The sequence below is a fragment of the Setaria italica genome, chromosome V (genome assembly GCF_000263155.2).
Source record: "Setaria italica strain Yugu1 chromosome V, Setaria_italica_v2.0, whole genome shotgun sequence".
In the NCBI taxonomy this organism is placed as follows: domain Eukaryota; kingdom Viridiplantae; phylum Streptophyta; class Magnoliopsida; order Poales; family Poaceae; genus Setaria; species Setaria italica.
In genome coordinates, this window is record NC_028454.1 from 30149429 (window position 1) to 30172313 (window position 22885).

Below are 22885 nucleotides of genomic sequence, written 5' to 3' on the forward strand. Positions count from 1 at the left end.
TGTATATCTAAGACTAATTTCTTATTAAATATTTCTAATTTTGTGAAAATAATCATGAAAAATTCTTAGTATAATTTTCTAACATAAGGCATCATGTTTTGTATATGCTCACAAAATTTGAGCTCAAAATTCAACTCATAAATGAAGAAATAAAAAAAAATCTAGTTTGGGGTAGATTGGACCAAATGAAATAGTTCAGGAAGGAGTAAAGTGAGCCAAATTTTGTTTAAGAGGTTAAGCGGACAAAGTGAATAGGTGAGGTGGTATTTTCAACGTTTCGTATGTTGCTCGACGAATTGAACAGATTGCTTGATTAGAAAAGCCGTTTCTGTGGGAGCCTGCCTTCCCTGTTCGCACCCATGACTCTATTTCACGCGATGCTTCTCTTCTCTAAACAAACTCAACGTGGTGCCCGTTGTTGATGTAGAAAGTAGAAACCAGAGGCGATATGGAAGATGGGTTTAACGCCGTCCTGGTTTCTTAGGTATACGACGGCTTCACGTTGATAATTGGGCGCCCCGGAGAAACAAGGACCGGCCGCTTCAGCTCCGGCACCGTTGCACTCCTGTCCTGTGGACGGCCCAGCTGGTTTATCTGCTGCGATCGCAATCAGTATGTGTAGCTACCAACTGGGCTACACAATTTAAGCATTGCTACCGGCGTGTCAAAACGCACGCGGATACCACGTTGAACAGAGGATGGGCTCGAACGGGGGCGGTGCACGTGCCGCCCGGGCACCTACCGAACAGTAGTGTGTGGCGTTTGCTGCTGGACGATGAGACGGCGCGCTCGATCCCCCGCACGCAGCTACTTCGCCGCCGTTAGGTGTATCGATCGATCGATCGGGTGTGCCCCTGCTGCTACTTTTAGTATTATATATAGTCCCCGGATGAAGGAGTAGCAACAAGTGTCAGCTCAGGCCTGCAAGCGCCGAGGAAAAAAAACAGAGAGATGGGGGAGGTGGCCGTGAAGGGAGAGGCGATGAAGCAGGGAGGCGCGACCGCCAAAGGGCCGGTGGTGGTGACGGGGGCGTCGGGCTTCCTCGGCTCCTGGCTCGTCATGAAGCTCCTCCAGGCCGGCTACACCGTCCGGGCCACCGTGCGCGACCCCAGTGAGTTCTCTTGCGAATGCGTGCATCCACTTCACAGCTGCGAAATTTTGATTTGGTTCGTGTCTTCCAGCCAACGTCGCCAAGACGAAGCCGTTGCTGGAGCTTCCCGGAGCAGCGGAGCGGCTGTCCATCTGGAAAGCCGACCTGACCGAGGAAGGCAGCTTCGACGAGGCCATCAAGGGATGCACCGGCGTCTTCCACGTCGCCACGCCCATGGACTTCGAGTCCAAAGACCCAGAGGTACACAATAACACAAGGCGTCTGCAGCAGTCAATAACTTCCTGCCCAAGTGACCAAGTCCAGCTTAATTATATGCCTGTATGCGTGTGGTGGTTCCGTTGCAGAACGAGGTGATCAAGCCGACGGTGGAAGGGATGCTGAGCATCATGCGAGCCTGCAAGGAGGCCGGCACCGTGCGCCGCGTCGTCTTCACCTCCTCCGCCGGGACGGTCAACATCGAGGAGCGCCAGAGGCCCGTCTACGACCAGAACAACTGGAGCGACGTCGACTTCTGCCGCCGCGTCAAGATGACCGGATGGGTACGTACGTAGCTCTTCCTCTGCTCTGCTATTCTGCTGAACGCCATGGCGATCACGCGTATCATCCCTACTCTGCTGAACGCGATGGCGATCGCTCTATCTGACGACGTGTTCACCCGGGCTCCGCAGATGTACTTCGTGGCCAAGTCCCTGGCGGAGAAGGCGGCCATGGCGTACGCGGCGGAGCACGGGCTGGACCTGATCAGCATCATCCCGACGCTGGTGGTCGGCCCGTTCCTGAGCGTGGCCATGCCGCCCAGCCTCGTCACCGCGCTGGCGCTCGTCACGGGGAACGAGGCCCACTACTCCATCCTCAAGCAGGTGCAGTTCGTCCACCTCGACGACCTCTGCGACGCCGAGATCTTCCTCTTCGAGAACCCCGACGCCGCCGGCCGCTACGTCTGCTCCTCCCACGACTCCACCATCCACGGCCTCGCCGCCATGCTCAGGGAGAGGTACCCCGAGTACCGCATCCCGGAGAGGTTCCGGGAGATCGACGACGGCGACCTCCAGCCCGTGCACTTCTCGTCCAAGAAGCTCCTCGACCACGGGTTCACGTTCAGGTACACGGTGGAGGACATGTTCGACGCCGCCATCCGGACGTGCCGGGAGAAGGGCCTGATCCCGCTCGCCACGGCCGGAGGGGATGGCTCTGCCTCAGCGCGCGAGCCCGGCGAAGCGGATGCAGCTCTTGGGAGGGATGGGCCGGCTGTTGGCGCTTAGACAAGCGCTGGTGCGAGACAAATTTGCTGTCCTACGTCGATGCTATATATCCGTTCTACCTGTGAAACATATTGGTGCAGGAACTGGTGTTTGAATTCATAATTGTCTGGGTTATACATTTTTTTATCTCGAAACAAATATTTTTGAGCTTTCACATCCTATAAAAATAAGCTACTTGTTAAGGTTTTGATATAAAACTTGCCGCCGCAAAAAAAAAAAAATCAAAACACATCTGCTCCTCATGAGTAGCACCTTGTGATGTACTAGTACCTGCTATGTTCATAGCAAGAGTCTGAAGAGATACGAGACAACAGATGCTCGACAACTGTCTTTTTTTTAGGCAATGATCTACTGATAGGATATGGATAAGAAATAACCAGAAGACGCCCTCTACAGCTGCATATTTACACCGATTCAAAAAAAAAGATAATATTTGGATATATAAATACCGAACCAATTTTCTGTCCCTACAAAAGAATAATCAACCGCCTATTTTCCCCGCTAGCGCTCTTCAGAATTGTACTTATTCCAAGCTTCCTGCACAGTTGCGGGACAACAGTTAGCCTCCGTTTATTGTACCAAGTAACTTGATATAGGAGTATTTAAAAAGATGTCTACAAATTCACCAACACAAAACTTGCTTCGCCAATAACTAGTTACAGCTTACAGGTATATATTTCAAAGCCTTTTTACCAATTGGGCATGCTGGCAACATCCTTGCGAGCTTGCTGGTCATCACAATTTAGAATGAGCAAGCTTTTGAAAACCAGCTTTAGACCTATTACTAGTCAGCTGCTAGCGCCAGTTCCCAACAGATTAATTTGGTATTAACCAGGTGTTTCTTTTTTGTTTACATTTTCTTGGAAGAAGCCAGTTTCAGGACATAATAAGACCCTTTCCTAAATAGGATAACTGTCAACAATAAAGTGGATGTTCTTATAACACTGTTGGTAACTGAGTTTTTATTTATTTTGACCTATCTCATTATTCACCCTAATTTGATCATGATGTATCCATCTAGCTTCTCAAATATGGGGAACATAATCAGTGCTTCAGTAGTAAATAAGCAGCTACCTATAAAATGTAAAGATGAACAAAGAACACACCTTCAGAAGATCAAACACCTTCTCACAAATGTATTTCTGTCTGATTGTAGCACCCCTTTGTTGTACTTTATCTGGATGGACACAAAGGGTTGCCTTCCTGTATGCCTTCTTGACACCAGCAGCTGTAATAAGCTCTGTGAGGGGAACTGGCTGCCAACCACTGTCTGAACCAAGTATCTGCCCAGAAGAAAAGATTTGCATGACTGGACTGATGTGTAGTTTGAGTTCAAATTCAACATGATAGCTCAAAATGATGCAATGCAGAATGGAAGTACAAGTAACTGAGTAAGAGCTCATGGAATCATTCTCCCCAAAAATGTACCAAGAATGAATCTCCCAGGTACAAGTAGATTATAGCATCCTTTTTAAGCTATTTTTACAATATTAACCTGAACCAAGACTATATACTATGCACAATGATTTAAACCTGATTTATGTTAGTTTAACTCATTTCTTAAATTTCCTGAAATAGATTTCAATGGAATCCATCTGACATCTGAGGTTAAAAGTTTCTGATAAGAACCAGTGGAAGCTCCACGGTAACCAGGATGTAAATAGCTCAGATAGAAGTCCTACATATTGCAATGTGGACAGCAATGCTCGCAGGTTTCCTTCTTTTCCATTTGACCATCTCTTGACTTCAGGATCAAGGAATTCAGCCAATCTCTGTAACAAAAATAAAATTTCGTACAGAAAAAGGTTATTTAGAAACAAATGAACTTATTTTTCTTACTGATGACCAAATTTCTTACATGTTTCTCTGCCTGCTCCCTCTGAGCCAGCATGTCCCGCATGTTCTTTTCAGCAAGGGCTTTTGCCTGAAAATTGATAATGATGAGAATTACCACAGACTACACAACACCGGACAAGTAAAGGCAACAGCAGAGCATTGGAGTATACCGCTCGCTCAGCTGTGCGTTGATGCCTCTCCGATTTTGCTTTATGTCTTAGAGCTGACTCAACTTCAACTACTGTATTTTAAAAAATACAACCCATGAACCAAAATACGATAACAATAGAGAACTATTAGACAGTTGACAAAGACAAATACTTGAATTCAGTAGGAAATACTTCTGGATAATTAGCAATACCTTCAATATCTTTGCTTTTTCCGTGGTTATTTGAAGCCGTCTTCTGAAATTGTACCTCGTGTTGATTATCCTGTGTCAAGAATGCAAGATTAGAACTGTATTTAGTTTGGTAAATGTGCAGCCAATAAAGTCTATATAATGACATCAGCTACCTGATTAGGTGCCTTAAAACTGTCCTTGAAAGAGCCCCTGAACCTCTCCATTCTCTCCTTCGCATCTGCGGCAGCCTTTGCCTTTTCAATTGCCCTCTCCCGAGCTTCAGCAGTTGCTCTCTCAACTGCTGCACGCTCTGCTTTCATTCTAGCTTCTCTTGAAGCCTTTTCAAGAGCTGCTTGACAGGTTGTCTTTTCTTCTTTCTCATGAGCTTCTGCGGATGCTCGTTGTCGTGCTGAGGTAATCCGTTCTAATGCTATTCTTTCAGCCTTGGCACGAACCTCAGCAAATGCCCTTTCATGTGCTTCTCTAGTAGCCCTCTGAACAGCAAGTCTATCTTTCGCTCGTTCCATTTCCCGTTCCTTCTCTTCTTCTAACTCTCTTCTCTGTCTCTCTTTATCTTGTTCTTTTTCTTTTTCCAGTTTGCGCACCTTTTCTTTCTCTTCATCAAGCCTTGTGAGGACCTCCTTCTCAATTTCTCCAGTCTCTTTTACGTCATTCCTCACTTTAGTTCTCTGAACACCAATGTTCTCTTCTCTTGATTCTAGTACAGTTTCTGATGCAGTATCTTCTGCAACCTTATCTCTTTCTTCCACTTTGCTTCCAGTATTTTGCCCCTCTTCTAATGTTGTAATTTTTTCAGTTGGAATTTTTCTATCTGCTTCCCTGCAATCCACTTCAAGATTTTTAAGAAAATTGTCCTTCTCAGCAGAAACAGACTCAGTATTTTGAGACAAGTGCTTCATGCTAGTGCATGCTTCTGAAAATGAAGCCTGCAGATTATTTGACAATGTGCCCATCTTCATGGCATAATCAGCGCCTTCATCGGTGATAAATTCATGAACAGAATCAAATTGATCATCATCTGTGTCACTCCTTACATTAACTTCTTCATATACACCATCCGCTCTTCTGTAAACACAAGTTTCCATGGATTTCTGGCCTTCCTTACCATCATGGCTTAGTACTTCTTCCACCAGTATCTTGTCAACATTCTCTAGCAAGGATTTTTGCACCTCTCTTTCCTCACCATGAGATACGATATCCTCAACTCTGTCCATTCTGTTCTCCAAATCTTGGGGTCCCCATGACCCTTGTGATTCTTGGAACTGATATGGATCTTCGTCACAAGTACCACATGTTCTCACATTGGATTCCACCAATTTTCCTTCTCCCAAAAATGCATCAACTTCTGCTTCTTCATATTCGCTTTCATTAGCAATAGCACTTCCCGAAGTAAGATAACCTTCCTCTTCAGGAGATCCAGATACCTGATCCACATCGCCCTCTTGAAAATATCCACGTGCATCTTCGTTCTCCTCAATCCCATGTTTTGTCATCTCTTCATGGATGAGTGATTCTGAAGTTACTTCATTTACTCTTTCATTTTTGTTCTGTAGGCATGCTTCATCAACAAAATTGAATAGCATTTCTTTCTCAAAAATTTCATATGGTTTGGCAGACTCTTCTAATTTTGATATTTTCACTAAACCTTCCTTGATTTCGTCAGTATTAGGAACATTTGCAGGTTCCTGTAAAACCTGACTCCTTGCTGAAGTACAAGAGAATTCATCAGTGCATGGAAGCTCGAGTCCCTCTTTATTGTTGTTGCCTTGGTTAGAGTTCCCTACCAATGGAGTTTCCTGAGCCGTGAAGTCAGAATTATTTTTGTTACCATTGGCATGCCCTCCAGATAAACAAGGCTCCAAAAAGGAACAGGACATTTCCAGGTCAGCATGGACCTCTGCAGGTAAACTATTCATGCATGAAATCTCAAACTGCCCATCATTACCGTGGCCTTCATTCCCAACCCCTGAACATTGTTTCAAATGGGAATCAGTTGGCTCTTGGTATGTCACCCTTTCATCACAAAAAGGAATTTCTTGTGACCAAGGAGCCTTTTGTTCAGCCTCCACACAAGCTATACTATCTTTTCCCTGATTTACAGGTTCCATCCTCATACCGATTGTATTGTTACTGCTCCACAATTTTCTAGACCTTTTCGGCTCACCTGCAAAACCCCCTGCCTTTCCTGTATCAGACTGGTCAAGCATGGCAGAAGAATTTGTCATCAGATCATTATCTCCTTTGGATGGTTCTTGGTATGTCACCCTTGCATCACAAAAAGGAACGTCTGGTGACCTAGGAGCCTTTTGTTCAGCCTCCATAGAAGGAATACCATCTTTTCCCTGATTTACAAGTTCCATCCTCAGACCTGTTGTATTGTTACTGCCCCACAATTTTCTAGACCTTTTTGGCTCACCCACAAAACCACCTGCCTTTTCTTTATCAGACTGGTCGAGCTTCGCAGAAGAATTTGTCAGAAAAAAGTTATCTCCGTTGGTTGGTTCTTGGTATGTCACTCTTTCATCACAAAAAGGAACTTCCGGCAACCTAGGAGCCTTTTGTTCAGCCTCCAAAGATGCCATACCATCTTTTACTTGATTTACATGTTCCATTCTCAAAACTGTTGTATTGCTACTGTCCCACAATTTCCTAAACCTTCTTGGCTCACCTGCAAAACCCTCTGCCTTTTCTTTCTCAGACTGGTCGAGCTTGGTGAAGGAATTTGTCATCAGATCGTTATTTCCTTGGCATGCAGCTTCATTAGGTCTGCATCTCTGATCATTGCTAACCAGTTCATAAAATTCAGCATCTGATGTCCAATTTCCTAATTGTTCTAGTTCACTGCCATTTTGCATCATCTCCTGAGGCTTCCCCGGTGATATAAATCCCTTTTTGTCACGATCACAGTGAACGGGCTTAAGTGCACCACCGACCCTATTCTTATCCAGCAAAGTTATATCGTTGTTTTGATTTTCCTCTTTTGCCAATCTTCTCACGTTCAGTTTTTCTTCAAATAGGTGCACATCTTCAGGTGCCTTACGTTCCTTAATTTCAGTTGATTTTGTGCTTCTGTGATGAGCTGGCTTCTTCCGGAATTTAAAACTGTCGCCTTTTCTCTCCATCAAGTCTTTTGCAGCTTTTAATCTGGCTTCAGCAAATTCCATTGCTTCCTTCATGGCAGCAGCAGCAGCTGAGTTAGGATTGACATCAGCATCTCCATGTTCTTTGTTTCCATTTTTATTAAGCAATTTTGATGGTGGTATTGGTGGTGGTTGCACTTTGATTGGTGCTGCTGGAATGCTGATGTCGGATGCCCTTAAGAATGGATAATCAGGAGAAGGTGCTTCCTCGCTTGACACTGAATGGATGCTAGACCTCTTGTGAAAGCTGTCATCCTCACAAATATTTTTAGAGATGGGGGCGCATGTTGGGATATGCATATGCTGCTGCTGACAAACTACTGAAGCACTATTAGCACTCTTCAGGCCGATGGCTGCAGCATTCTGTAGGCTCATCTTCTCAGGGGAAAGTGCTTCCTCGCTTGACACTGAATGGATGCTAGACCTCTTGTTAAAGCTTACATCCTCACAAATATTTTCAGAGATGGGGGGGCTTGTTGGGATATGCTGCTGCTGCTGATCAACTACTGAAGCACAATTAGCACTCTTCAGGCCAACGGCTGCAGCATTCTGTGGGATCATCGTCTCAGGGGAAGGTGTTTCCTCGCTTGACACTGAATGGTTGCTAGACCTCTTGTTAAAGCTTTCATCCTCACAAATATTTTCAGAGATGGAGGGGCATGTTGGGATATGCAGCTGCTGATCAACTACTGACTCACTATTAGCACTCTTCAGGCCAACAGCGGCAGCATTCTGTGGGCTCATCTTCTCTTTCACACCATTAGCATGTGCCCCGGTGTCCGTTACTGGGACATTATCCATTTCTGAATCATTTGACAAATTGCAAGAGTCAACCACATAGCTAATTGAAGGTTCCACTATGCAAGTGGTCATTTCAACAACATCATCTGGTCTTCCCCTGGAGGCCTTGTTATATGACATGCTGAACCTTTGATCGCCATCTGGATGAAAGGAGACTGGATAAAATTGCTCCACATCAAAGTGTTGGTCGCAACAAGCATTTGGATACTGTTGATAGAGTATAGATGGCTCAGCGTCTAACTGGCCAGATTCTTTTCTGATTGACGATCTGTAGATATGGAATACAAGGCATAAGTTAGAAACAATAAAACATGACATCTGCATTCATTGTTGCCAATTATAAAAAAAAAAGGAATAAGTTCACTTCATACACCTGCAATTTCCCCAAAAAGACAAACACTGAACTACAAATGACGAATTAAAAACAAGAGAAAAGAACTCTAAAGGAAGGATGATGTTGAACTTAGGGAGTGAAGCAGGGTTTGTCACAGTTGTCAATCGCATTTCAAGAGCACGCTTTTTAGGTAAATCTTACCTTGAAGAGTTTTGGGAACATAGGATCAGAATTTGTAACTGACCATCATCATCATGGCACATATCTAGTTGACACGTCAATGACCAGTAACAAAAACATGCAAGGAAACTTAATTGTTAGAAAGTTGTCCAAATCACCTGAACAGCAGCATTTTAAAAGCAAGATCCTTAGGTGAAATTCTGAGTTTCGCAATCACATCTCAAAGTTTACACCAACTCCAGAGTTGAGAAGAAAAGGCAGCACTTCAACCTGAAGGAACTACTTTTGTCCAGAAGGACTAAAACAACTCTAGATATATGTCGCATCCAGCCTCACCAATGGCACAAGCTCCACAGCACACGCAGGAGACTAAAATGGTGAGCATTGAGCCCGTGACGAAATATAGCACTTCACCTAACTCAATCACCTTTATCTTTATGGATCAGAAAATTTGCGGTACACGTAGCTTGGAAACGACATTCCACCATCCTACTCATACAAAATTAGCGGACATGGAAAAGGAGAGGGAAATCAGGATGTAAATTGGTAACGCAAAGGCAGCATTTCGTCCCCACAATGGTGGATGGTAAAGATGAGCAATGCCTCCACAGCAGACCTTAAGCCCCCATTAACCCCTTTCCTCTAAAAGCACGAGTAAAACGAGAGCCCCAAAATTGGAACAGGAGGCCACCATCCTTAGCTCAAAACAGTGACCCTCACGCAACAGCGGCACAACGAGGCTGGGAAAATAACGAAATCCTGAAAATGGGGCCAGAATTGGTACCTGGAGCTCCCGCTCGGCGACGCGATCTCCTCCGCCATACACTCCGCCCCGGGGAGCATCTCCTCGTACGGCGCCGCGAAGTCCCCGAAGTCGAAGCGGCCGAAGATCTCGCCATACCCGCCGGCGCCGGCGCCGACTCCGTCGGCAACGGCCGGGGGCAGGTCGAGGTAGGGGATGGAGCAGGAGGCCGCGACGCCGCCGAACACCTCCGCGTAGTCCGCCGGCGCCGCCCCCGCCCCCTCGGCGAACGCCGGAGGCGGCGCGAACCGCGGGGGTCCTCCGAACACGTCGCCGTAGGAGGACGCCGCCAGCGCAGCCGCCGCCGCGTCCGACGCCTTCCGCCGGTGGCGACGCTCCCGGTGGGGCCGCCGCGGTGGCGGTGCCGTGGCGAGCTCCTCCATGGCCGCCGTCTTCAGAGAGAGGAGGGGCGGCAAGCGGGGCGGGGGAGGAGAGGGGGAGAGCAGCGCAGCACCACGCCACCACCGGCTTGGTGATTCAATTTCAAATAGGTTTGGTTTGATTGCGTCGGGAGTTTGGCTGTTTGGGGGTGGTGGCCTGGTGGGGAATGAGAAGGACTGGTGCATCGAGTGGTAGGTGGAGCCGGGTGCAGGTGGCATTTTTATTTGGGTCGACGTGGTGGGGCCGGACGTCCGTCCAGTCACCACTGTCCTCGCCGTCGGCGGGGGGTCAGATTAGGTTGTCCGGCGGCGACTTCGGTCAGCGGGGGCAGCTGGGGTAAACAGGATGGCACTGCTGTAAACAGGATCTGAGATTTCGCATTTCGATGTATTCTTTTTCTGTGTCACGGGTGAAAACACCGAAATTTCACTAAAATTTTAACAGAGATTTCTACAATGTACTAATAACTTTTGGGTATTTTGGTTCTTGACAAATGACAAGCCTTAACATGAGTATGCACATCCATGCAACGGATAAGAATCGACAATGCACCTAAAAGAAAATATGGGCCTAGAATAGCATGCTTACAACACAGTATAAAGACTAAGCTAACAACCAAATTTCTGTTTTATATTACTTTGTTTCTCACTGAAACGGTGAAATTTGCAAAATTCGAGCCCTGGTTGTAAATATTTTTCCCTAAATAAATAACCGACATGATAAATTTGGCCCAATGGAGAATTTGATCATATGTGTTGTGATCTTGCAATGCATGGAGCTAAATGATATATGTACCGTTTATTACAGCCAAAAATTGCTATTAATTTTTCCGATAAATAAATGTGAGTGGAATATAGGGAGGTAAATATGAGAAGTCGGTTCGAGCATCCTGAGAAGTAAAAGTAAAATGTGGAAGCTGAATGAGTTTCCCTTTCTTGGATAAATAGATGAATAAATATGAGTAGTGGGTTAGAGTTGCTCAATTCTCTGTAAATAACCTGAGCTGACTATACTATGGTATGGATAGATTATTACGGGCGTTAAGCAAGGTTTGGTAAGAAAGTTGTGTCTGAGCGAAGCAAACACGCTCTCACGGTGAACGCATGCATGTCATTGGCCTCAACTACAGGAAGAAAAGGAGTAACCTGCAAGCGAAGTTGCTTGGCAGGATGGCACCGGCGATGAAAGGGATTATGGCCGGCGATGAGCAGGCGCAGGCGTGTTGAATGGGACGATCGACGAAGTGTCGGAGGTGGTCGGCGGGGAGGCGGGCAACGGGATCCCAATGCCAACATAATACTACGTACGGAGACGAAAATTGTCCAAGACCGGACAACGGGACAACCCAACTTGTCGGATCGGTACCAAAGAGCGCCCGTGAGATTTGGATGGTTTCCGGCAGCCGCTCGTCGTCGTCCTCGCAAAAGACAAGCCCGCCACGCGTACACGGGCGCACACACATGGTGCGCGGCGTCCGTGCATGCCGCGTACGTGGATCAACCGCCCCGGCGCTAGCTTTTCTTCTATGCCGCCGCCGCGGCCAACTCGAGCCGTAAAACGTGGTGTGGTGCAGTGGGTGCGCCGTGCGCGCGCGGAGGCCCGCCCTGACTGGCCGGATCGGACCGGACAGGTTGCGCTGGACCTGCTAAGCACCGCATCGCACACGTCCTACTCGCTACGTTCAATTCGGTCGTCCTCGCGCAAGCTGTTCGTGCATGTTCTTCGTTCTCCATGCACGTTGAGCCGTTGAGGTTGCCAATTGATTAAGCCCTCCCTTCAAACTCCTAACTTTAACACTATGTAAAAAGAAGATTCCCCATCACATCAAACTTGCGGTACATGCATGGAGTACTAAATGTAGACGAAATCAAAAACTAATTGCACAGTTTTGTTGTACCTTGCAAGACGAATCTTTTGAGCCTAATTAGTCAATATTTGGACAATAATTTACAAATACAAATGAAACGCTACAGTTACGTATTTATGGCAAAATACCAATTTTGCCACTCCTAAATTGGAAGCTAAACAAGGCCTAAGTTTCCGAATCACAACCAACCAGCCAGCCAGCTCGATCGATCATTATGATGCAATCGATGGATGGTTACCTGCATTCATTCAAAAAAAAAGTGGATGGTTACCTGCTATTGTCTTGTGAGTTGTGACATGCATCGATGATCATGCATGGCATGGCAATGATTCCACTTCTCCGGATCCGCGTATTTTGCTCCGATATATGCCGTGCGGATGATCTCAGTGGGTGATGTGCGTGTTCCCTTTGCGGGCACTGGGCACAAATGATTGTCGCTTCAGGGTTGGGCTATGGTCTTCCTATATGTGTCCCATCACCCTAGCTTGTTCTTCCCTTAATCTAAAAAATAAGCCTGTTCTTCCAAGATGCACATGCTTTTAAGCAATAAGTCATACTGTCATACATACTCCATATAGCAGGCATATACGCCACATAAGTTACTAGTTTAACATGGTTGGTCCAACCCACAGACACAGGCCACGATTGTTGTGGTGCGCGCATGTGAGCGTCCAAAACAGTCAAAGACTCACAGTCACCAAATAATAGTACGCTGATGCACTGGAAGCGAGATGGCCCTTAAATGCCAAACCGACATGGCTGGATGACGTTGACACCTCGAGGCGTTGGAGCAATCATTTGTAGAGGAAAGATTTGGCCAAGCCTGCCGCTATTTCTATTGTCTTCGTTCTCTCCATCCTCTGCTTGCTTTTCCATTGGTTGGGTGTAGGACACTTTTGTGTTGGATATATATACTTGGATCCACCGAAAGGGGCCAGGGAGCCGAGATCCTCCCAAGAGCAAGAGGCGCCCCACTACTCCTTGTCATGAAGTAGCTAGAATGCTAGATAGTGCCCTCCAAATGGCTGCAAAGTTTCCCCGCCGGCGATCTCACTTCCTGCTGGCCGGGCAAAAGTCTAGGGGGGACACCGGAGAGAGGACAGGAGGACAAAGGTCCGGCCCGGCTTCGCGGATTCTTCTGCCGCCCGTGCACGCATGTGAGGCCAACAAACAAAGCACGGGATCTTTGCACGAAACTTTTCGAGGGGATGGATATTCTTTGGACAAATGATGTACTTTGGGGGTTATAGGCTTCTATGGAGCTGACGCTGATGTCACCGATGAGTATCAGCACAAAAAATTATTGGGTTGAGCATCAACGAATTTGCTCCGGCCGGGCCTGTCAGCATTAAGTAAGCTTGTATCCAATATATATGGGCTTAATTTGAGATGGGCTTGGTCGTACTATGGCCCATGGTCTTGCCACTTTCTAACCCACTCGGTGGTGGCGTGCTGCTGCTGCGCTAGCCAATCTGCGGAGAGGAAATTAAAATTTTGTAGCAGAGTCTACGTACACATAAAACGTTGAGCTCGCAATTCGTATGGCTGTACGCCTGTACTACGTACACATACCCACTGCAAACTTCTTGCAGAGGAGTTCGTTACAACTTGCAGGCACGAAATAAATTGCAGGCACTTGCTTGCAACTTGCAGGGAATTGTGCGGGTCGCCGCTTCAGCACTTGGGCAAATCCTTGGGTGGCGGCAAAACCGACTCATCGGGGCCGTCGCCGTCCTCCACCAGGAAGGCCATCTTCAGGCCCCAGCTCGTGTGCACCTCCAGATGGCAGTGCAAGAACCAGACCCCTGGGTTGTCCGCCCTGAACCGGATCGCCGTCCACCCACCGGCGGGCACGCCGACGGTGTTCCTCTCCGGCGGGTCGACGAGGTTGTACTTGGCGGGGTCCTTGGCCGGGTCGAAGTTGCCGACGCCCCTGCCGACGACGAAGAAGTTGTAGCCGTGGAGGTGGAACGGGTGCGACTCCACGGACAGCAGGTTGGTGTCCTGCAGCACCAGCTCCACGGAGGCGTTGTACGCGACCCTGCTCAGCCTCGTGCCCAGCGACGTGCCGAGCCCCGCCGTGAGCGGCGCGCCCGTGTAGTTGAACCGCGCCGGCGGGCGGTCGGGGAAGTCGGCGGCGAAGACGCCCTTCAGGCCCCCGTAGTGCGCCTGCAGCAGCGCCACCCGGGGCATCACGAACGTGATGTTGTTCAGCGACGCCGCGAGGCGGGAACCCTTCGGGCACGACGCGCACGGGTCGATGTTCAGCCCGATGGCGTACAGCAGGCGCCGGTCCACGGCGAGCGGCACGGCGGAGGGGTACCGCGCCGAGTTCAGGCTCCGGAGCCTGTCGTGGAACGCGGCCACGAAGCCCGTGCCGTTGGTTTCGGGCATCAGCCGCGGCGGCGCCGGGAGCACGGAGGCGGGGACGCCGGCGTACTGGAGGATGGCAGTGGCCGTCTTGTTGTCCGCGGGGACGGCCGCGTCGTTGAATGGCTTGGCGGCCATGAAGTAGCGGCCGGGCCTCTGGTCCGCCCGGACGAGCACGTTGGTGGTCTGCCCCGGGGAGAGCTGGATGGTGGACGCCGAGAGCGGCTTGGTGTAGGTCGCGTCGATCTCCACCACAGTCATGGTGTGGCCGGCGATCGTGAAGAAGAGCTCGTCGTTCACCGCGGCGTTGATGATCCGGAGGAGGTACGTCTTCCCCCACTGCACCTGCAGCGCGTACGTATCTGAAGCACGTGTACGTACGTACGGACACGGTTAGTGACACCAATACCTTTGCCTTGAATAATCATTAACTAACAGTGCAAAAGTACCAAGAACCCAGACAGATCATCATAAACTATCACACGCACGCACGTTTGTCGGAGCACGGGAAGAGCGGGCCGGGCTTGCCGTTGATGGTGTGCGCGTCGGAGGTGTTGGGCGCCATGCCCAGCGCGCGCCCCTGCTTCTCCACGGCCTCCACGTCGGCGTGCCACCACTCGCCTGCCATACCGATCAGTCATACGAGCATTAGAGAACGTAATGACCAGTCGGTGATCTGAATCGATCGATCTGCTCATCACGCACCCAGGATGATCTCGACCTCGGCGTCGGGCTTTGGGAACGGGTAGGGCACGCCGCGGGCGGGGAGGACGACGATGGCGCCGTGGACGGTGGCGCGGAGCCAGGCGATGTGCGCGTGCCACCACAGCGTCCCGCGCTGGCCCGTGACGTTGAAGTCGTAGGCGTAGGTGCCGCCGGGCTGGATGGGGCACTGCGTCACGTACGCCGGCCCGTCCGCCCACCCGTTCCGGCGCTGCTTCAGGCCGTGCCAGTGGATCGTCACGTTGTGCGCGACGCGGTTGGTGACGGCCACGACGACGCGGTCCCCTTCGCGCGCGTAGATGGTCGGCCCCGGGTAGCTCCCGTTCACCGTCGCCATAGACTTGGCGTGGCACAGCCGGCTCACGTTGCTCATCACGATCTGCATGCGGAGTGCATCGTCACGCGCACAGAACAGAATTCAGAAAACACGCGAACAAGAAGAACAGTGACGATCAACATCAACGGGCGTATATATACTCACATCGAATTGGTACCGCTGGACATCAGCCTGTGCTGCTGGAAGAACAGAGAGGGCAAGAACAAGAGCCGCCGAGAGCAGCAGGGGAAGGCGGTGGTGCCGAGAGGAGGCCATCGTCATTATTGCAGCTGCCGATGAGAAACCGGAGGACGTACTTGTTCGCCGCCGGTGCGCCGTGACCGTGCGCGCTGCGCCTTATATCTTCACAGGCGTCGAGGCTGGGAGAACTGGGAAATCTGTTCGTTAGAGCTGGCGAGGTACCTTTTCTTAGTGGCTACCGGGAGAGTTGCGGCTGGAACGGTCGGGAGAGTAACGCAGGGTGGAAGCGATGCGTGAAGGAAGCTGCGACGGCGACATGAGTAGTGGTGCGAGCCCCCGAGTACCCGCTGCTCGCTGAGATCTATCGGTCGACGGCGTCCAAGCCAACTGCGCTGATCATCGATCCTCATCTTTTTAAAGCAGGGTATGTTCTTGGGCCTAACTGATCGATCCTAGGTTGCACACCTGTGTGTCCTTTAGCTTAAAGGAAACATGGACGTACGTGGACGCACCCTTTGCATAGCCTAGTCGTTGCTCAGAATGGAAAGCTCTCGTCGCTTGTTCGCCTTTATCGGGGCAACCGTATTCTTGGTACCAACCAGGCATAACTGGTCGATTACTGTGGGATCTGAAAATCTTAGTCTGCACATATTCTACTCTTGGCGAAATCTTAATCTGAAAGGAAACAAATGGAACTTCTGTTCACTTCTGACTTGAGGCCACCATTCCGATGCGTCGATTACACTTAAGTTTTGCTTGGTTGCAAGGGCATTTAATTTTGGAAACAATATAGCATAGTGCATCTTTTTTCCCATTTTGGGAGCGTGCAATGCATAGCAAGTAACGTGTGCGCTTGCTGTGAAGAACGGTAACACACAACTGAGAACATGCTTGGTCTTATCTTCGAGGTGGAGAGACGAGAAGTGAGTAGCATGCATCTTTGAGTCACTTAGAAGAGGAGACGATTCGTCGGAATTCCCCCACCCTGAGCCCCCCCGCAAAGCAGACTACCGAGAGCGGAAACTGAAAAAGTGAAAAGGTTGTTTAACAGCTGGTGGGACATCAGTACACAGAGGCACTGAGGCAAAGATACTTGTCTATAGCTGTTTGTGTATAACGGCCAGTGAAAGTGTAGCATACGCTACACCTAAGATCTCACCATTGCCAATGGATTGGCTTCAAAGCGAGACAGCAGACTCCAAACGGAACAAGTTTCTTCGATCCCCGGCGCCCATTGAGTCACTAAACTGACCATAGTTTCCATACTGGACCAAATAGATGGGAACGGGAACATGGTTTCCGTAGCCGTAGAAATGATGCAAAGCATAAACTGGTGCCCTAATAAGAGAACTGAATCACACATATATGTTTTTGATTAGCTGAATCACACAGTTAATCATCCACACAGCACACTAGTACTATAATAATAAAAGCTATAAATGGAATGGCATTAGTTGGTACTTATGGTTATGCAGTGTTTTCTACCGAAGCCACTCTTGTCCGCCAACCCAAACTTTGGTGATGAAGGGTGCAGCTTCGGCCTGGGACAGGTCGTGAGACCACGCAACTCTTCCGTCAGTTTTGGACCCTTCACCGTAGCACTGGTACTGCCCGTAGAACGCTGTCCTATACGGACAAAACATTAAACCAGTCAGTCAGGAGAACATAAGAAAAGAATGAAATACAATGTGCACTGGGACAGGCTGATCGATGTGCATCAATGATCTCAGCTCACACATATGCGCGCGCGCACCTCTGTTTGGCGGGGTCGCTCCAGTCATCCCATCCCTCAGGCCTCACCGTGCTGGACATGTAGCTGAGCGCAACCACGACCCGGGAGTAGGGACCCCACGGTCGCCCCAGGATGGACGTGCCCACCCCGAGGCCGGTCAGCTTGCACCCGACGAAACTGAATCCAGTGTCTTCCAACTCCGACGATCGCTTGTGTGCCGTGAATGCACCGCCGACAAGTGAGGTGGAACGGAGGTGGCACTTCTGCATTTGAGCAACATACAAGTGAGATGGAGTGGGTGGCACACTTGCTCCCTTCTTCGAAGTACCATTGTCATTTATCGCGACTGACTTGTGGATTCAGTTTTGTTATTAGAACAACGCTAACATATAATATTTTAGTATAAAAGGGAGTTGAATTGAGAAGCAACAAGTACATACATCGAACAAAGCTTTGCCGTTTCCGAATACGAAATCGGTGCCCCCTTCGATGTAGCAGCCCCGATAGTAATGGCGCCCCGTATCGTCCAGTAGTGTGTCCTGGAACGACACGAATCTGCAACCGTAGAACGCGGCCCTGTCCCCGGCGACCCTCATGGCGACGGCCGGCCCGCTAGTCCCGAATGTGTTCTGCAAATAAACGAGGACCCAGAATGAGCATCAAGGCATCAAGACGTCGCTATTGCTGAAGCGCAAGAACGCGCGCCATGGACTCGATCCATGCATACGCGCACCTGAAACGTTAAGCGCTTCGCAATGAAGTCGGAGGCCAGCACGGACACGGTGGGGCTCTCGGCGGCGACCCAGGACTCGTTCCAGGTGATGACGGTGGAGCTGGCGCTCGTGCCGACGAGAGTTATGCAGGGCTTGTCCACCACGACCTTCTCTCTGCACAGTGCAAACACATCAGCTTAATTAGACGAACATGTGGAGCCAGAAATGAGCATGCGTACAGACTACAGCAGAGTGACCGTTGTTCACTATGCTTGCCTGTACACTCCGGGCTTGATCCGGATGACGACGCTGCCGGCGGAGTCGTCGTTCGCCGGGGCGGCATCGATCGCGTCCTGGATCCTCCGGTGGTCTCCTCTGCCGGATTGGTCGACCGTGAGGACGAGCTGCCGCGAGCCCGGCATATCCCCGGCCGCGTCGTCGTCCGTCTTCGGAGCCGGAGCTCGCAGCGCAGAAGCCGCAGACGAGGGCCAGCAGCGCTGCTGTTGCTGCGGCCCTGCCGGCCGGCGAGTTGACGCGATTTAACGACTCCCCCGAGTCCCGGACGACGATGATTTCAGCTGAAGGCATGCGGGATCGCTTTCGCGCCAATCGGTGGAAGAGCAAGCACGGGATTTATATATACATGTAAAGTCAGGTCAACCGCTGGCTATACATGCATGCGAACGAGTTGTCACGCATATGCTTGCGGCGCGGATGCGCGTGCGCTGTTCCGTTACGCGAGTTGGTGCCTAACTAGATACGCAGCATAGGCACCGTTGCTGAAGTTGTTGGTACGGTGTCTGACTAGCTCCAGACTCCAGTAGTACGAGTAGAACTGTAGAAGCACACCGGAAATCTACTTGCATGACGTTTGGACGAAGATATCCATCCACTGACCGGCGTCCAATAAAGTGTTTGTGGTAGCTTGACTTGGAGCAAAGGAATTTCCTGATTGAAATAAGAACTTGGCTTGTGGCGTCGGACTAGTCCACATGCGAAAAGCTTCGTGCATACTCCTTGTGGTGTCGTGGTGAGCGTTAACCAGAACTTCAAGCACAAAACTTTGTTCTCGAATTTTCGTTGAATTTGTGCTTTGTTTTTTCTGCGACGACTCTTCCGGTCGACATGCTTTGCGGTGCTCAGTGTGTGTTGCTTGGTTTGGCTAAGATAGCTGAATGTCGTTTTAGGGCCGAAGCATATGTTCTCGTGTAGGAGTAGAGCCTACGTACAGTCCATGTGATGCAGTGCAGAGTGCATCAGCTCCATTGATGTAGCCTTGCTTTATTATGATTACCTTTTCAAGAAATTTATCCTCTTTGCCGGTTAGTCATTTGCTTGATTATTGTAAAATGCACAATGCAACGGTGGCATATGCCTTGTCTTGCTTGCCGCGGCCGAGGTCTATATAGCTCGTCTTCACTTTCCAGGCATCTGTCTGACTTTGTGCCACTCGGTTTGAATTTTTGGATCTCGGAGTTTTGGGCCTATTCTTGCTTATGTCTAACCAGCCAGGGGCCTAACTGTGGCGGAACCACCTCGGGTTAGCTTGATTAAGCACGGTTAAGTCGCCTAACATGCGACGCTTCTGCTTAAACCGAGCTAACACGGGGTGCCGTCGAATTTCATCCGATTTAACCACTTAACAGGATCGAGTCTAGCAAACCCACACGAAGATGAGCGGTTATAGAGAATACAACGAGTCCACTGAGTTAAGCAAGTCTTACTCAATAGTTCGGCCATAAGAAATAACATCAGAGTTTTACAAGTTCAAAGAAAACGACAGAGAAAACACTAGCGGAAGACTTCGTCGGGGTCGGATGTCTGGGCGAGGCCAACCAGAACATCACTGAGTCCTCTCCTCGCCGTCCGAGGAGGGGTCCCACTCGACCGTCCAGCCTGGCGGGAGCTGGGGCGGCCAAGCGCCAGCAAGGGAGGGGTCGGGAACAACAACTTCACCTGAAAAATAGGAGCCACAACAAGGCTGAGCTACTAAGCTCAACAAGACTTAACCGGGGAGTCAGCTACTCTTCCAACTAGACATGCAAGGCTTCTTAGCTGAGGGGTTTGTTTGCCAAAAGCACTAAGTAACCTTATTTTCAAGTTTTAGCTCCGGTTCTAGATTCACTTACCAGTCTAGGTTGTGCAACCTATTCTAAGCAATCATAGAGCCAAACAAGATGTGTAGATATAACAACAACATTACCATCATCAGATTCCTCATTTACTCAGGGTGACACAGCGATCAAGAAATCTCAGACTGTGAGAGGCAGACGAATCGATTCGAGTTCTTTAACCATGCATGGTGAACCTAGCCTCACGACATCCGCGCACCCGGAGGTCGCTTCCTGTGTCGGCCTTCCCCATCAATCCCCTAACCCGTGTTGGGCCCATTTCCTTTGGTGCAAGGTTCCACAGACCCGGCCTCTGCCGTTCTGTGACCACACATTGCCACCACGTGCGACAACCAGCAGGGGAAACTCCATTCCAAGAACAATGGGGCGACCGCTCACGTCTAGGTTCAATCAGGTACTAGGCTTCCTCATCCCATACTAAGTATGAGGCTAGTACATTCAAACACTTGATCACGAACACCACCACTGTCGGGCCTTAGCAAGTTTTCATAGACAGACGGGGCGTCCATCCGACCACCAAAACGTTACCAAAACCCTGCCCCGTCCATCGTCCTTATAGTTGTAACAGGAGAGTAAATCATGCAACTCCTACAACTCGCGAGTGACAGGAGATCACTCAGCTTTTACCGTCTCCTATTTAAGCAATGCAGCTACTCGGTCCAACAGCTAGTGCTCATATCAAGGGTTACTAGGTCGTGCATCTAGGGTTTCACACAACTCCTAAACGTAAATGCACAAACATGCTATACGGAAGGCATGCGCAAGTTTGGCAAAACACGTAGGATTCTCATGCAACCGGGGCTTGCCTGCGAGCAAAGGGGACGGAAGCTGCTCGACTTCGGGGGCGGCTTCGGCTTGCGCGGGCAGGAACTCGGCTACAGCTTCTTCTTCTGGCGCCGGGTGCAACTCGTAGAAGCCGTCGGCGAGGTGCAGCTCTACACGAATGCAATGCAAGGGTTAGCTTAAGCGTTTATTTCAACAGCAACACTGGCTCTCTTGAGCCCAGAAACTTGCGACAAAGAGCAGGAGGTTATGGTGGTTCGAGAGAGCTGATGATGATCAACAGGTAAGGGTAGGAAGGGAAACTAGTGGTCTGATCCTTGAACTAGAGGATGTGATAACTAGGATCCTCAGACGCAAGCGCTGAAGGGTTCCCAAGTTTTACACATACACCCTCGAGTTGAAGAAAAAGATCACAGCCAAGCCCTCGGGCGAGGCGGACAAGGGTCGGCGGAACAGACAGGGTCGGACGAGACGGAACTGGGGTCGGGCGGATAGGAGGGGTCGGGCGAGGCGGACTCAGGGTCGGCAACTCACCTTCTTCCTGAAAGGAAAGCTTGGGGTCGGGAAGAGGCAGACTTGGGCGAAGGGACTAAAGCTTCGAGCAAGGACTAAGACTGGCGATGCTCTGGCGGCGGCGCTGCTTCTTGCGGATCACAAGAGAGCTCTACGCAGAACAAAGGAGCAAGCTGCTGGGTGACTTGGAGGAACTGAGAAGGTACTGGGAGAAGAACTTCTCAAGAACTGGGTGGGTGGCGCTAGGAGCTTGAGCAGGGAGCTAGAGAAGGCTAAAGGCAACAAAGGCGGAGGGAACTCCGGTGACGGGGGCATTCCTTTTATAGCTGCTGGAGTAGAGGAACGGAAACGTCGCGGAGAGAGAGAAGGGGAGCGGCGCGAAGGCCGGGAATAAGCAATGGAGTGCTCTGCCGTGGCGGCGATTGAGCAAACAGGGCGGTGCTGCAGAACTCCGGGGGTGACGCCAGCGATCATTGCGCTATTCCGTCAGGGCGGCGTAGGCGCGGGTAGACCGGTGGTTGGGATTTGGCGGAGAGCGGGCGTCGTCGTGCGGAAGAGGTGATAGAAGCGACCGGTTAAACGGCGCTAGGATCGAGGGCGCACAGGTGGGAAGACAAGCGGACGCGGCGCGGGGGGGGGGGAGAGCGCGGAACAACAGATTGTCGGGTGGCTTCTGACAGAGCGGGGAAAGGAACTGTCGCGGCCGTGGTCGGGGTTAGCGGTGGGGGAATCGTCGTGTAGCGACGACCGGGCGGCGCAACTGTTGCTGAAAGGGACGGAAAAGACGGGCGACATCGGGCTCTGGGGCCGGGATCTGGTGGCGTGATGATGGGCGCGGGAGACGAGGTTCTGCAGAAAGGGGTGCAGAGGGCTTCCGCTGCCATTGGGGAAAAGGGGCGCGGGAACCCACTCTGTTGCTTGCCAGAGACAAAACTGGGCGATGGCGTCGGAGAAGACGAGCCACGCGGCAGGAAGACTCTGAGGCGGCCATGCAACTCGAGTGCGGCTGACGCGGGGGATCTGGAAAAAGATCTCACGGGTCCACCGGGGGATAGATCGGACGGGTGAGGAAGATCAGCAGGATCCGACGGAGGGCTGAACTCGCCAGGGTCGGGAGAAAAGCGAAGCAGGAAGGGGTCGGGTCTCAGGGGTCGGAACTGGCGGAAGACTGAGCACTTAGGTGCGGTCAAACAAAACAGCTGACTAAGGTTAAGGGCTGAGATCAAACCTAACTGGGAAAGGTTAGGGGTCGGTCGTCACACTAACAGACTTTGGGCTGGGCTTATCAGAGCTTCTTAGGGGTGTTTGGAGGGGTGGTGTTTGTAGC

General features: G+C 50.3%; 4 protein-coding genes across 5 annotated transcripts; 1 reads left to right on the plus strand and 3 right to left on the minus strand.

Annotated features, from left to right (window-relative positions):
- Positions 1–920: 920 nt before the first annotated feature.
- On the plus strand, positions 921–2490 carry LOC101769770 (dihydroflavonol 4-reductase). Its single transcript, XM_004969203.2, has 4 exons — positions 921–1111; positions 1182–1351; positions 1456–1650; positions 1780–2490. The coding sequence occupies exons 1-4, from the start codon at positions 952–954 to the stop codon at positions 2371–2373; spliced, it is 1119 nt and encodes a 372-aa protein (XP_004969260.1). The 5' UTR covers positions 921–951; the 3' UTR covers positions 2374–2490.
- A 129-nt stretch (positions 2491–2619) lies between these two features.
- On the minus strand, positions 2620–10338 carry LOC101770176. 2 transcript variants are annotated; one of them, XM_004969204.4, is made up of 8 exons: positions 9810–10338; positions 4723–8779; positions 4571–4640; positions 4380–4450; positions 4232–4297; positions 4056–4145; positions 3480–3656; positions 2620–2910 (listed from the first exon to the last, which is right to left on the minus strand). In XM_004969204.4, the coding sequence occupies exons 1-8, from the start codon at positions 10208–10210 to the stop codon at positions 2875–2877; spliced, it is 4968 nt and encodes a 1655-aa protein (XP_004969261.1). In that variant the 5' UTR covers positions 10211–10338; the 3' UTR covers positions 2620–2874. The 2 variants fall into 2 exon arrangements, with proteins under 2 accessions (XP_004969261.1, XP_004969262.1); XM_004969205.4 differs by lacking the exon at positions 9810–10338 and adding an exon at positions 9184–9212 and having other exon boundaries at positions 2635–2910.
- Positions 10339–13552: 3214 nt separating this feature from the next.
- Positions 13553–16031, minus strand: LOC101770860 (laccase-2). Its single transcript, XM_004969206.3, has 4 exons — positions 15650–16031; positions 15151–15547; positions 14938–15066; positions 13553–14807 (listed from the first exon to the last, which is right to left on the minus strand). Exons 1-4 carry the CDS (start codon positions 15764–15766, stop codon positions 13750–13752), a joined length of 1701 nt encoding a protein of 566 aa, XP_004969263.1. The 5' UTR covers positions 15767–16031; the 3' UTR covers positions 13553–13749.
- Positions 16032–16999: 968 nt separating this feature from the next.
- On the minus strand, positions 17000–18552 carry LOC101753428 (putative pectinesterase 11). The gene is made up of 5 exons (XM_022826701.1): positions 18407–18552; positions 18151–18304; positions 17858–18046; positions 17439–17680; positions 17000–17311 (listed from the first exon to the last, which is right to left on the minus strand). The coding sequence occupies exons 1-5, from the start codon at positions 18550–18552 to the stop codon at positions 17167–17169; spliced, it is 876 nt and encodes a 291-aa protein (XP_022682436.1). The 3' UTR covers positions 17000–17166.
- Positions 18553–22885: the final 4333 nt, after the last annotated feature.

Coding starts and splice junctions, on each gene's coding strand:
- LOC101770860 (XM_004969206.3), bottom strand. CDS start 15,766: ATGACGATGGCCTCCTCTCGGCACCACCGCCTTCCCCTGCTGCTCTCG. Junction 15,548..15,649: donor TCCAGCGGTACCAATTCGAT/GTGAGTATATAT, acceptor CTCCGCATGCAG/ATCGTGATGAGCAACGTGAG. Junction 15,067..15,150: donor CGAGGTCGAGATCATCCTGG/GTGCGTGATGAG, acceptor TCGGTATGGCAG/GCGAGTGGTGGCACGCCGAC.
- LOC101770176 (XM_004969204.4), bottom strand. CDS start 10,210: ATGGAGGAGCTCGCCACGGCACCGCCACCGCGGCGGCCCCACCGGGAG. Junction 8,780..9,809: donor TCGCCGAGCGGGAGCTCCAG/GTACCAATTCTG, acceptor CCATATCTACAG/ATCGTCAATCAGAAAAGAAT. Junction 3,657..4,055: donor TGCTGTCCACATTGCAATAT/GTAGGACTTCTA, acceptor TCTTCTGGGCAG/ATACTTGGTTCAGACAGTGG.
- LOC101769770 (XM_004969203.2), top strand. CDS start 952: ATGGGGGAGGTGGCCGTGAAGGGAGAGGCGATGAAGCAGGGAGGCGCG. Junction 1,112..1,181: donor GGCCACCGTGCGCGACCCCA/GTGAGTTCTCTT, acceptor CGTGTCTTCCAG/CCAACGTCGCCAAGACGAAG. Junction 1,651..1,779: donor GCGTCAAGATGACCGGATGG/GTACGTACGTAG, acceptor CGGGCTCCGCAG/ATGTACTTCGTGGCCAAGTC.
- LOC101753428 (XM_022826701.1), bottom strand. CDS start 18,552: ATGCCGGGCTCGCGGCAGCTCGTCCTCACGGTCGACCAATCCGGCAGA. Junction 18,047..18,150: donor CGAAGCGCTTAACGTTTCAG/GTGCGCGTATGC, acceptor GTTTATTTGCAG/AACACATTCGGGACTAGCGG. Junction 17,312..17,438: donor AGCGACCCCGCCAAACAGAG/GTGCGCGCGCGC, acceptor TTGTCCGTATAG/GACAGCGTTCTACGGGCAGT.